This window comes from Balaenoptera ricei, chromosome 20 (genome assembly GCF_028023285.1).
Source record: "Balaenoptera ricei isolate mBalRic1 chromosome 20, mBalRic1.hap2, whole genome shotgun sequence".
NCBI classification, from domain to species: Eukaryota; Metazoa; Chordata; class Mammalia; order Artiodactyla; family Balaenopteridae; genus Balaenoptera; species Balaenoptera ricei.
The window spans coordinates 46,761,689-46,775,545 of record NC_082658.1 but is presented as its reverse complement, the minus strand read 5'-3'; the positions used below and the strand labels follow the sequence as shown (position 1 = coordinate 46,775,545).

Here is a 13,857-nt window from a genome sequence, read left to right as displayed (position 1 = left end):
GGTTTTTAGGCGGAATTGGCTAACTTCAAAATCCTGCAGTCTTTTTAATAAAAAATGGCATTTCTTTGATCGTGATGCTGGGCAACAGTATTCTTCCAACCTCTCATCAGAATTGTGGTGCAAAGAAAATTAAAATTTTATCTAATGTTATAATATGACTGATAATGTAGGGTAATAGTTATACAATAGAACGATGTCTTCATGAAATCTCTTGAGTGTTAACATCTCATATTCTGAGTAAATAGTACGCTAGTTGAAGCAGCAAGGTAGCAAACACCTAGGTAATAGGACGCATTAAAATGATAAAAAACAAAACCAAACCCCTTCTTTGTTTAGGTGACTACTAGACCAGTCTTACTGTTTGAAATAATCTTACACTGAAGGTAGAAAATGATCAAAAGGGTAAAATGTTTTTTAGTCTATCCAAACATGAATTGCCTTAATAAAACACAGCAAATGTGCCACCTCTGAAAACTCTAAAAATCTTCTAGTCACCAAAGGTTTTATTTTGCAGCATTGGCACGTGTAAAAATAGACAACTTTTGGTTATTTCCTGAATCTAGTTTACTGTTTGCAGAGTAGAAGTTAAATGTCTCCAGAATAAGCCAGTTTCTTTAGCTTTCAGGGGACAGACTGCTCAGAAATGGGATCTATGAAATTCATGTTTCAGACAACTGCATTTGCTGTTTCATTTAGTTGGTGCCAGAAATAGGAGCTGATCTTATTAGAGGGTCACTTACCTAAAAGACCATTATGATGGTTTAATTTAGATGGGGTTATCCTGTGACACTGCTGTCGTAGCATTAGGTGACAAAATATGCAAGGAACTGGAATGGCAGTTCTTTCTGAAGATTGAATTTATACTTCGTATGTACTAGATGAATCAGTATCATGAAAATTTGTTGTGCTTGACCATTCTACCTGTCTATGGATGTTTCTCTTTTAGGATTAACATTAGCTTTTGATATTTCTGTCCTTTGCTTTTCTTTAAGGGAATAATATGAGTTACAGATCATAGGATAACTTTTTTATTCTGCTGAAGTATACCATGTTCTGCGGCTCATAGTACTCTTCTTTGTAGAGCATTAGCTGCTTTCTCCACAGAATTATTATACAATGCACTGGATCTAATTGTTTTGTAGTTGGAGGGTCCTGAAAAATATCTAATTTGACATATACCAGAAGCAGAAGACTCAGTGACTTTGAAAGTTCTATTTGATTCTTTTACAAATCTGCTGTTTTTTTTTAAATGGTTTCTTATTGTTTTTAATAGTTTAAAATTTCTTCTTATATGTCTAATTATTTAAAACATACTTATTATATATTCTCTTTAAGATTGTTAAATAATCTCATTTGTTTGTATGTGCCAACTGTCATTCACAGTGAATTTTTTCTCTCTGTTTTGTAAACTTTGATTGCAAATTTATCTTTAGTGCAGTCTGTATTTTCTTTGGGAATCTCTTGTAGCCTGGGAGTGTGGGAGTATCCTAGTGATGGTTTTGCATTTGCTTTTGCCAAGTGCCCAGTTCTGGACCTATATTTTTGTTAATTTCTCAGCCCCAGATTGTATGGGTAGTACAAATGTGGGCCTCAAACCCTTGTAAGGTGACAGCCCTGGGTGACTTTTTCCCCTACCCAAATCTTAGGCAGAGCAGACAGACTTCTTGTGCTGATAGATTTCCCCCCTCCCTCTCTTTTCTTTATGTCTCTGTCTCTCTTTCAGTGTCTCTTTCTTTTTTTAAGGAAGTGCATAGCTCTTTCTAGCCATGTTTTATGCAGGCCCCTGATTCTACTCTCTGCATTATGAGGGTACAGGACTTTGTATCCAGTCCCATGTGGATGTTTTTAGCCCCAGACCCCTAGGTTAAGGAGAGAAAAAAAATCTAACCGACTCTCACCCTTCTTTTGTTGGCTAGATCATGCCTTCAAAACCATCTCCGGTTTTCAGTTTCCTTTCCATTTCTGGACTTGGGTGGGTAAATAGTGTTTGTTTTGCTTTATTTCTATACATTTAAAATATCTTTTTGTTGTTGTTCAGTTTACCTAGTTTTTCTAGATGTTTTAGTGATAGGCTTTCCACTTCATTTCTTTTGCCCAGACTACCCTTTATTTGATTTCTCTGCCTTATAAATTCACAAAATGTTTCTTCCCTGTGGTAAAAACTGGACCATAAAAGGAATTAAACTTTTCTTCCATTTCTCACAAACAACCACAAGAGTTAGCTTTTAAAAAGTTGGTGTTGCTGATTTATTGTGTTTCCTAAGGAGTCATATTCCATATTTTTAGGCTCTTTGCAGCAGCTGTGGAATTTGTAGCATGTAAATCAGTTTTGAGGACCTTCTCATTCCCAGTGTGAACTGCTAAGCTTTTCTCACCCTGATGATAAGAAGAACATTAGTGTAAGTGCTTAGAATAATTTTAATGTTAGCTATACATCTATGGGCTAAAGTGAGTGAAAGAGGAATTTGAGAAGGAAGAAATAGCATTGATTTCATTTTTAGCAACTGAAGGTTTAGTGTGATGATTAATGTCAATTTTAAATTATACTGAAATGGTTATACTTTGAGCTAATATTTTGAATAAGGTCCTGTACTATTTGTGCTTTTTCACACATTTCTCTCTGCATTTATGAAAGTTAGTAATTTCATTCTATTGCTTACATTTTTGATATTAATTGAAATAAGCAAGCTTCATTAGGAAGCACACAACAATAGATTAGCAGTACCAACATTTGAAAAGCTGACCTCTGTGGTTGTTAGTGAAAAAAAGGAAGAAAACTTTAACCTCTTTTATTTATTAGGCTTAAGTGAATTTCTTAGCAGTTTAAACATCTATATTTTTGTTAAGTGCTAAATTTTTCTGCATTTTTGGTAACTTCATATTTAATAAGAGGGAAATTTGGGGTTTAGAAAGATTTTTGTCATTACAAGCTTAAGTTCTGTGAGAGAGGGACACTAATTAGATAATCACGTAAGCACACGTACAGACTGAAAAGCGCAGTGAATAAAGGCTTACTCATTTTTTTGATACAAAGTAAATGTATCCTGTGAATGTAGATAAAATGTCATTCATGTTTCTGAAGTCTAGTTGATGTGAATAGAGGTTAATAAAATTTATCTTTTTTTTAACTTATAATTTGAAATTTGAATTTTATATTATAGAAAAAATTTTAAAATACACATAGCAGAGAGAAGGTATTTCAGATACTCAAGTATCTCTTACTGTGCTTCAGCAGTTATCAGCATGCTGTGATCCCTTTTTTTTAATAAAAATTCTGTATATTAAATTCTGTATATTGTACAACATAGTGATTTGATATACATTGTGAAGTTTACTGGATTATCACGGTTTCTTTTATCACAGCCCCTGAATTAGTTATGTTCCTTTAGATTTTCATTAAAAAATTTATTCTCTTATTTTTATATGTGTATTTTCTCTTATATACTCATCATTAGAGTGAGAAGAGTCTGTTGAATTCAGAATTTCGGACTATCCTAAGACTTCAGTTGATAAATTATTTTTGGTTTTTACTTTTCAGGTTACAGGAATTGACTGTTTGTTCAGAAGACAATGTTGATGTTCATGATATAGAATTGTTACAGTATATCAATGTGGATTGTGCAAAATTAAAACGACTCCTGAAAGGTAAGTTTAAATGTATGATATATCTGAAATTAATCACTGTGGGTGAAAAACCAGTATGTTGAATGTACTAATTATACTAATTGTGTTGAACTAGAACATCAAAGTGGATTTCATAGTGCAAATAAATGTCCTTGAGAAATGGACAGTAATACTTTATGGTTCAGTAATTTTTGAACCTTTGAAAACAATACATTAGCGAAAATGAGTATCTTAAGTCTTGGCAATGGAAAGTTTTGTTCAACTACAATTTTTGCTTTTAATAAAGAGAATGTGAGGATGCTGTTATTTAATTTTTCTAGAATTTCACCTCTTGAGGGTAGCTAGTAGGTTATAGAAGTTATTTGTTTAGCTATTGGTAGTGCTAAAAGCAGATAGCTTAGCAGGCTATAGAAGTTTCCTTGCAGGTGGAACCAGAAGATTGTGCTTTTACGATGAGAGGAGAAATTGAGTCAGGAATCTCATTTCTGACATTCTGTTTTCAATTCTGTTATTGACTTACTGACTGACTTTATAGCATTACAAAGTCTTTTACTCTTTCAGTAAAAGTTAGTTTTGCTTCCTTGTAGAACATGTCAATAGTAGTCACACATGGGAATATTATAATGCCTAAAATGTGTGTTTTTAAAGCTTTGGAAAGTGCTTTCTATGATTATGCTGATTGAAATAAACTATCAGAAGGAATTGAGAGAATTTTTGTGGTAAGCAGGAATGTGTTAATATAAATCAAATATCATTGAGTATTATTAATAAACTGAGTATAAATACCTAAATTCATTTCACAAAAATTGTGTTTTAATTTTATGTAATATTGGATCCTGGCTAATTTAAATGTGGAACCTTATAGTATATGATTCACACTCATTTTTATTTTACTTTGTATATTGATATAGGAATTGTCACTAATGTTTTTTAATGTCTGACCTAAAAGGAGATTTAGTTATACTAACTTTGAAAACCTCAACAGTTCTACAGTATGTAATTTTCAAAATACCATGTTTAGTTTTCTTAACATTTGCTTTAAACTCAACAACTATTCACCAGAGATGTAAAAAGGCTGTATCTATATAGATGAATCCTATAAGGCTGTGTTCCAGCTATATTACCTTGTTCAGAATTTGTGATTTTAGATCGTTACCATTATAAAACCAAGCAACAATTAAATCACTTTTCAGTAACTTTAATAAAGGAAAAATGGATCATTTTAGCTATTATGTCAAGATACGGACAAGTGGGCAGCAATTATTTTAGATTATTATAAACCACCACTCAATTCAGTTGAAATTTCAAGATTTTAATATTTATCATTAAACATTGAAAAGTTAAGGAAGTGAATGGTAATATTTAGAGATTTAATCTTTGTATAAAATTTAAGAAATTAAGTGGGGTTTTGTGATTTTTTTTTCATAACTGTTCAGTGACATTTGGGAAATCTAGTCCAGGGTGCCTGTGGATAGATGTTTGTTTAAAAGATCAGTTTTCGTAGAAATGTTTAATCCATAATAATTAATTGAGATGGTTCTCCATGCACAAATGAGAGAAACTAAGTGTGTGGATAAATTACTTTCTTTTTATTGTGGTAAGTTATCCCCATTGAATGCAGCTTCCTTATGATCATAAATTTAGAGTTTATGCTGATAAATGTTAAGTATTAAGCTAATATGAAATAGACCAGCAAAAGATGGTTCTACATGATAATGGTGAAAGGAATGGAAACTTCCTGTAATATGGAATAGTAGAAGTAGTAATGTGTTTTAAATTCGATTCAGCAGCTTTTGTTGGGAAACTGTATGTAAGGAACCATGCTAAGTGCTGGGCTTACAAAGATTAACAAAGTATTGAATCTCTCCCTTTGGCGCTCATGGCCTGGTTTATCAGACAATATATTATCAGATTATTTGCAAAGCAGTGTGTCAAAGCTAAATAGAGTGAGCATAAAGTGAGAGAATAAGTATCTATGGGTTTGGGGGTGGGAGATGTTAAGAGGAAAAGAGCAAGATATAGAGAGGTACAAGAGTAGGTCAGATTATATTAATAAAAACATAGTAACATTTGTTGCATTTTCAGTATGTGCCACATGTCACGCTATGCAGTTCACATGCTTTTTTCATCAATACTCACAGTAACCCTGTGAAACAGATATTATTATTATCATCCCCTGTATTGATGAGGAAACTGAGGCTTAAGTAACATTTACAAGATCATACAGCTATTGAGTGGCAGGGTCACATCTGTCTGTCTCTAGAACCAAAGTACCTAACTGCTATACTGTTTTGCCTTATGGGTTATTAGGCTTTATTTTAGTGGCCATGGGAAGTGATGCAGAGGCTTTTGGGTGGGAATTACCTTGATCAGTATTTTATTTTAGATATGCCACTTTGCTTGAAATTTGCAAGATGATTTGCTAGAAAGTTACATGAACTTCTGGGACTTGGTTATATCGTAACGTAAGGTAGAAATAAGGATAGTGGAGGTCTGGATGGAATGGGGTAGGGTGGGGACCAATTTGATATGGTATTTAGGAAGTAGAATACATTGCATAGCTTTTGGTGATTAATTTAGGAATGTGATGTTAAAGGGAAGTATCACCAAGTGTTACAGAGCAACCTGGTTAAAGCAGAGAAGAAGGTGGCCAGGAAAATGATAAATTCAGTTTTAGATCTATTGAGTTTGAGGTATTGGTAGGGTACCCAGTCAGAAACTTGTAGAACTGGAGTATTAAAATATTTATACATTGGAATTGAGAATAGACTACTGTGTTTAACACATTTAAAGTGTCATAAAGGTAAAGTTGATGAATATAGGAAGGCAAAAAGACTCAAGAGCACTGTGAAGTGTAATGCTATTGTTTGGAAGTCAAAGGAGAGCAAGAGCAAAGAAGGTTGGAAGGGTATGTTTTAAAACTGACTTGGAGAGCAAGTTGCTCATTTCCAAGTCCAGGAAAAAAAGTGACTTTTAAAGGATTATTTAGACACTTTTATAACTTGTAGACTCATCTCTGTCTTATAAAGATATTTATGTAATTGTAGTAAGTACCTGCATCCCTTCATTAAAAGTCCATATGGGGAGTTCTCTGCCAAGAGACTGTTATCAGTAATATAGTTTATAGAAGGGTCATCTTTTCCAGATATAAATCTTTTTATAAATGTGGACAGTACATTTATAGAAGAGGAAATTAAAATATCTAATATATTTATATGGAGAAATGTTTAGTCTTATTTTAAAAATGCATTCTACTTCTTTGAACAATCAAATTAGCAGAATAAAAGAAATGAACACATTTAATGATGGCAAGGATGTGATAAGGGCACTTTCATATGCTGCTTGGTGGGAGTGGCCTTTGGCCCAACCCTTCTGAAAATCAGGTTGGCAATATTTATCAAGAGCCTTAAAAATATTCATCTCGGGCTTCCCTGGTGGCGCAGTGGTTGAGAGTCCGCCTGCCAATGCAGGGTACACGGGTTCGAGCCCTGGTCTGGGAGGATCCCACATGCCGCGGAGCAACTAAGCCCGTGAGCCACAACTACTGAGCCTGCGCGTCTGGAGCCTGTGCTCCGCAATGGGAGAGGCCGCGACAGTGAGAGGCCTGTGCACTGCTATGAAGAGTGGCCCCCGCTCGCCGCAACTGGAGAAAGCCCTCGCACAGAAATGAAGACCCAACACAGCCAAAAATAAATAAATTAATTAATTAAAAAAAAATATTCATCTCTTTGGACAGTTCTTTTTCTAGGTATTTATGTGCCTTAAAGAAATAATCAGAATGTGGAAAAGAGTTGGATATAAAAGTATTAATGTTACTTATAATAGTGCAGTATTGGAAATATCTTAAATATCCAACAATTGGAAAATATTTAAATAACCAGTGACTTAATACAGTGACTTAAATATTCTGAAAGACATCAAAGCGTACTGAAAAGACTATGGCTTTGAAGCCCAATTCAATCATTTATTAGATCTGTAACCTCAGAAACACAGTTGGCTCATCTGTAATACCTGAAAGCATTAAGATTTTGAAAGAATTAAATATATTGGATTGAAAATACCTGGCATGTTGTAATTGTTCAAGTAATAGTTATTATTGTATATAGAACCATCAAATATATGTATGAGGAATTTTTAGTGATATGGAAAAAGTTGGGGGTATGATGTGAAATGTAAAGAACAGGTTTGATATGAACAGGTTTTGTTCAGTTATGGTAAATGTATTTGCCTTATACATGCATAGGAAAAGGGAAGGGAGAAAATTCACCCAACTGTTAACTATGATTGTCTCTGAATGGTAGAATCATAGATAATGTTTTAAATTTCCCTTAGATTGCTGTGTATTTTTTGAATTTTCTACAATGACCGTGTATTTTATCCATTTTTTAAAAATGTAGTTATTATTAGAAACAAAACAAAGGAAAAAATTCACAACAACCTTTGAAGTTCAAGGTTCAGTTTGGTCTTTAGTGGACATAACCAGTGAGGTTTTGGCTTACACTAATTACCTTTACCTTTACATTGCTTATAAATAATACTGGAACAAAAGTTTATATATAAAAGGAAAGTTATTTTTACCAGTAGCTCTGAATTGTATTTGTGTTAACTAATTAAACTAGAGTTAATTGTAAAACTTTTTTTTTTTTCTCCAGAAACAGCATTTAAATTTAAAGCCCTAAAGAAAGTTGCACAGTTAGCAGTTATAAATAGCCTGGAAAAAGTAAGTAATAACCTCTTTGATATTAAAGTTTTGTTAATTTTTGGTTGTAAGTGTTGCTGTCTTCAGAATTTTGAATCAAGGAGTTATGACTTGAGTGATAATTTCACATTAATTTTTAGGAAGAATGCATTGCAATATTCTTCTGAAGGAAATTAGAATTTTGTGATATAATTGGAGGCATATGTTATTTTATTTACTATATTAAGAAAATATGACATAAAAACATATGTTTTGTTATTTGTAGGCATTTTGGAACTGGGTAGAAAATTATCCAGATGAATTTACAAAGTTATACCAGATTCCACAGACTGATATGGCTGGTAAGGATAAGATTGGTTTTGTTTGTTTGTTTGTTTGTTTTTGTCTTTTAAACTCTTATGAGGTAAAAACCTATCATTTTCCAAGTTATTTTTGTTATTATGGTACTTTTAATCTTTTCAACTTATGTCAAATAGGAAATATTACTTTTTTCTTATATTTCTAAATTAGCCTCAACCTTTTTCCTTTGAGCAAATGGATAAGGAAGTTTGAAATGAAGCTCTGATCTTTAATTAGAGTTGTAGATTGGATACTGATGGCTCTTTGTTTTAGAGAAGCACCTTTTTTCTGTGTGTGCTCTGAGGCTTTAGTTTGTATTTAGAGAGATGTGTGTAAAGTAGGAATATCCCCACTTGGAATTCTCAAGACACAACTGCAAGAAGGAGAATAGACTCCTGGAGAGCTTTGGTAATTCCCTTTGAGAAGCTATTCAGTCTTCGTTTCTTGGATACATCACACTTTGCCCTGCAAATTGAGACTAAATACAAGTCTGGCCATTCTAAAATTTGGACTTTTCTAGATGGATCAAGATAGCTGTTATAATACATAGACAATATAACCTCTTCTAATACATAGACCATATAACATTGCTTGAATTGAAAGAATTTGCTGAGTTACGTGAACTTCCAAGTTTATCTTTTAAAAATGTGGCCTTTGGGTTTTTGGATAGCACCAGCTTTTAATTTAATGCCAGAGATTTTCTTCTCATCTAATTATATCATTTAATATTTATATTTTTCACATAGAGTGTGCAGAAAAACTGTTTGACCTAGTGGATGGTTTTGCTGAAAGCACCAAACGTAAAGCAGCAGTTTGGCCATTACAAATCATTCTCCTTATCTTGTGTCCAGAAATAATCCAGGATATATCCAAGGATGTGGTTGATGAAAACAACATGAATAAGGTGAGGAGGGCAAAGTTGTTTCCATCATGTCCAGATGTGAAGCAGTTTTTGTTTCTTGTTTTTTTTTAATTTGGCCACACAGTGCGGCTTGCAGGATCTTAGTTCCCCGACCAGGGATCGAATCCAGGCCCGGCAGTGAAAGCACCAAGTCCTAACCACTGGACCGCCAGGGAATTCCCATGAAGCAATTTATTTTACTCAAGGTGTATATTACTTTAAGCTTAGCATTCTGTAAGCATGATATTTCAGGTGACCATTTCTAGTTGCATCATTGTAGGTTTTTTTGTTTCCTGTCCTTAGCAGAGACATACTTGGACATAGATTTAGTTGGAGGAAAAATATGATATCAGTGATAACACTCATTGATTAAAGATTTAAAATAATCCTGTAGTTGCATTCTTTTACCAGAAAGGACAGTATTAAACATAGTTTTTTTATAAATTTATTTATTTATTTAATTTATTTATTTGGCTGCGTTGGGTCTTCGTTCCTGCACGCGGGCTTTCTCTAGTTGCGGTGAGTGGGAGCTACTCTTCGTTGCGGTGTGTGGGCTTCTCATTGCGATGGCTTCTCTTGTTGTGGAATATGGGCTCTAGGTGCAAGGGCTTCAGTAGTTGCAGCATGCAGGCTCAGTAGTTGTGGCTCGCGGGCTCTAGAGCACAGGCTCAATAGTTGTGGTGCACGGGCTTAGTTGCTCCACGGCATGTGGGATCTTCCCGGACCAGGGCTCGAACCTGTGTTCCCTGCATTGTCAGGCAGATTCTTAGCCACTGCGCCACCAGGGGAGTCCCTAAGCATAGTTTTTGTTTGTTTGTTTGTTAACATCTTTATTGGAATATAATTGCTTTACAGTGGTGTGTTAGTTTCTGCTTTATAACAAAGTGAATCAGTTATACATATACATGTATCCCCACATCTCTTCCCTCTTGTGTCTCCCTCCCTCCCCCCCTCCCTATCCCACCCCTCTAGGTGGTCACAAAGCACCGAGCTGATCTCCCTGTGCTATGCGGCTGCTTCCCACTAGCTATCTATCTTACATTTCGTAGTGTATATATGTCCATGCCACTCTCTCACTTTGTGCCAGCTTACCCTTCCCCCCCCCATATCCTCAAGTCCATTCTCTAGTAGGTCTGTGTCTTTATTCCCGTCTTGCCCCTAGGTTCTTCATGACCATTTTTTTTTGCTTTTTAGACTCCATATATATGTGTTAGCATACGGTATTTGTTTTTCTCTTTCTGACTTAGTTGACTCTGTCTGTCAGACTCTAGGTCCATCCACCTCACTACAAATAACTCAATTTTGCTTTTTATATGGCTGAGTAATATTCCATTGTATATATGTGCCACATCTTCTTTATCCATTCATCTCTTGATGGACACTTAGGTTGCTTCCATGTCCTGGCTATTGTAAATAGAGCTGCAATGAACATTGTGGTACATGACTCTTTTTGAATTATGGTTTTCTCAGGGTATATGCCCAGTAGTGGGATTGCTGGGTCGTATGGTAGTTCTATTTTTAGTTTTTTAAGGAACCTCCATACTGTTCTCCATAGTGGCTGTATCAATTTACAGTCCCACCAACAGTGCAAGAGGGTTCCCTTTTCTCCACACCCTCTCCAGCATTTATTGTTTCTAGATTTTTTGATGATGGCCTTTCTGACCGGTGTGAGGTGATATCTCATTGTAGTTTTGATTTGCATTTCTCTCATGATTAATGATGTGGAGCATTCTTTCATGTGTTTGTTAGCAATCTGTGTATGTTCTTTGGAGAAATGTCTATTTAGGTCTTCTGCCCATTTTTGGATTGGGTTGTTTGTTTTTTTGATACTGAACTGCATGAGCTGCTTGTAAATTTTGAAGATTAATCCTTTGTCAGTTGCTTCATTTGCAAATATTTTCTCCCATTCTGAGGGTTGTCTTTTCGTCTTGTTTATGGTTTCCTTTGCTGTGCAAAAGCTTTTAAGTTTCATTAGGTCCCATTTGTTTATTTTTGTTTTTATTTCCATTTCTCTAAGAGGTGGATCAAAAAGGATCTTGCTGTGATTTATGTCATAGAGTGTTCTGCCTGTGTTTTCCTCTAAGAGTTTGATAGTGTCTGGCCTTACATTTAGGTCTTTAATCCATTTTGAGTTTATTTTTGTGTATGGTGTTAGGGAGTGTTCTAATTTCATTCTTTTACATGTAGATGTCCAGTTTTCCCAGCGCCACTTATTGAAGAGGCTGTCTTTTCTCCACTGTATATTCTTGCCTCCTTTATCAAAGATAAGGTGACCATATGTGCGTGGGTTTATCTCTGAGCTTTCTATCCTGTTCCATTGATCTGTATTTCTGTTTTTGTGCCAGTACCATACTGTGTTGATTACTGTAGCTTTGTAGTATAGTCTGAAGTCAGGGAGCCTGATTCCTCCAGCTCCATTTTTTTTCTCAAGATTGCTTTGGCTATTTGGGGTTTTTTGCGTTTCCGTACAAATTGTGAAATTTTTTGTTCTAGTTCTGTGAAAAATGCCAGTGGTAGTTTGATAGGGATTGCATTGAATCTATAGATTGCTTTGGGTAGTATAGTCATTTTCACAGTGTTGATTCTTCCAATCCAAGAACATGGTATATCTCTCCATCTGTTTGTATCATCTTTAATTTCTTTCATCAGTGTCTTATAATTTTCTGCATACAGGTCTTTGTCTCCTTAGGTAGGTATATTCCTAGATATTTTATTCTTTTGGTTGCAGTGGCAAATGGGAGTGTTTTCTTAATTTCACTTTCAGATTTTTCATCATTAGTGTATAGGAGTGCAAGAGATTTCTGTGCATTAATTTTGTATCCTGCTACTTTACCAAATTCATTGATTAGCTCCAGTACTTTTCTGGTAGCATCTTTAGGATTCTCTATGTATAGTATCATGTCATCTGCAAACAGTGACAGCTTTACTTCTTCTTTTCCAATTTGGATTCCTTTTTTAATTTCTTTTTCTTCTCTGATTGCTGTGGGTAAAACTTCCAAAACTATGTTGAATAACAGTGGTGAGAGTGGGCAACCTTGTCTTGTTCCTGATCTTAGTGGAAATGGTTTCAGTTTTTCACCATTGAGGACGATGTTGGCTGTGGGTTTGTCATATATGGCCTTTATTATGTTGAGGTAAGTTCCCTATATGCCTACTTTCTGGAGGGTTTTTGTCATAAATGGTGTTGAATTTTGTCGAAAGCTTTCTCTGCATCTATTGAGATGATCATATGGTTTTTCTCCTTTTTCTTCTTGCGTATATTGAAGAATCTTTGCATCCCTGGGATAAATCCCACTTGATCATGGTGTATGATCCTTTTAATGTGTTGTTGGATTCTGTTTTCTAGTATTTTGTTGCGGATTTTTGCATCTATATTCATCAGTGATATTGGTCTGTAATTTTCTTTTTTTGTGGTATCTTTGTCTGGTTTTGATATCAGGGTGATGGTGGCCTCATAGAATGAGTTTGGCAGTGTTCCTTCCTCTGCAATTTTTTGGAAGAGTTTGAGAAGGATGGGTGTTAGCTCTTCTCTAAATGTTTGATAGAATTCACCTGTGAAGCCATCTGGTCCTGGACTTTTGTTTGTTGGAAGATTTTTAATCACAGTTTCAATTTCATTACTTGTGACTGGTCTGTTCATATTTTCTGTTTCTTCCTGGTTCAGTCTTGGAAGGTTATACCTTTCTAAGAATTTGTCCATTTCTTCCAGGTTGTCTATTTTATTGGCATAGAGTTGCTTGTAGTAGTCTCTTAGGATGCTTTGTATTTCTGTGGTGTCTGTTGTAACTTCTCCTTTTTCATTTCTAATTTTATTGATTTGAGTCCTCTCCCTCTTTTTCTTGATGAGTCCAGCTAATAGTTTATCAATTTAGTTAATCTTCTCAAAGAACCAGCTTTTAGTTTTATTGATCTTTGCTATTGTTTTCTTTGTTTCTATTTCATTTATTTCTGCTCTGTTCTTTATGATTTCTTTCCTTCTGCTAACTTTGGGTTTTGTTTTGTTCTTCTTTCTCTAGTTCCTTTAGGTGTAAGATTAGATTGTTTATTTGAGATTTTTCTTGTTTCTTGAGGTAGGCTTGTATAGCTATAAACTTCCCTCTTAGAACTGCTTTTGCTGCATCCCATAGGTTTTGGATCGTCGTGTATTCATTGTCATTTTTCTCTAGGTATTTTTTGATTTCCTCTTTGATTTCTTCAGTGATCTCTTGGTTATTTAGTAACATATTGTTTAGCCTCCATGTGTTTGTGTTTTTTACGTTTTTTTCCCTGTAATTCATTTCTAATCTCATAGCGT

At 34.7% G+C, this 13,857-nt stretch overlaps 1 protein-coding gene across 11 annotated transcripts in view; it reads left to right on the top strand.

The window, feature by feature from the left end:
* NF1 (neurofibromin 1) overlaps window positions 1-13,857 on the top strand; it is a 260,084-nt gene that overhangs the window by 64,906 nt on the left and 181,321 nt on the right. For all 11 annotated transcript variants that reach the window (XM_059908698.1, XM_059908697.1, XM_059908694.1 and 8 more), the window contains 4 exons: window positions 3,539-3,645; window positions 8,277-8,344; window positions 8,589-8,664; window positions 9,409-9,566. In XM_059908698.1, the coding sequence (XP_059764681.1) occupies window positions 3,539-3,645; window positions 8,277-8,344; window positions 8,589-8,664; window positions 9,409-9,566 (409 nt within the window). The remainder of the gene's footprint in view (window positions 1-3,538; window positions 3,646-8,276; window positions 8,345-8,588; window positions 8,665-9,408; window positions 9,567-13,857) is intronic.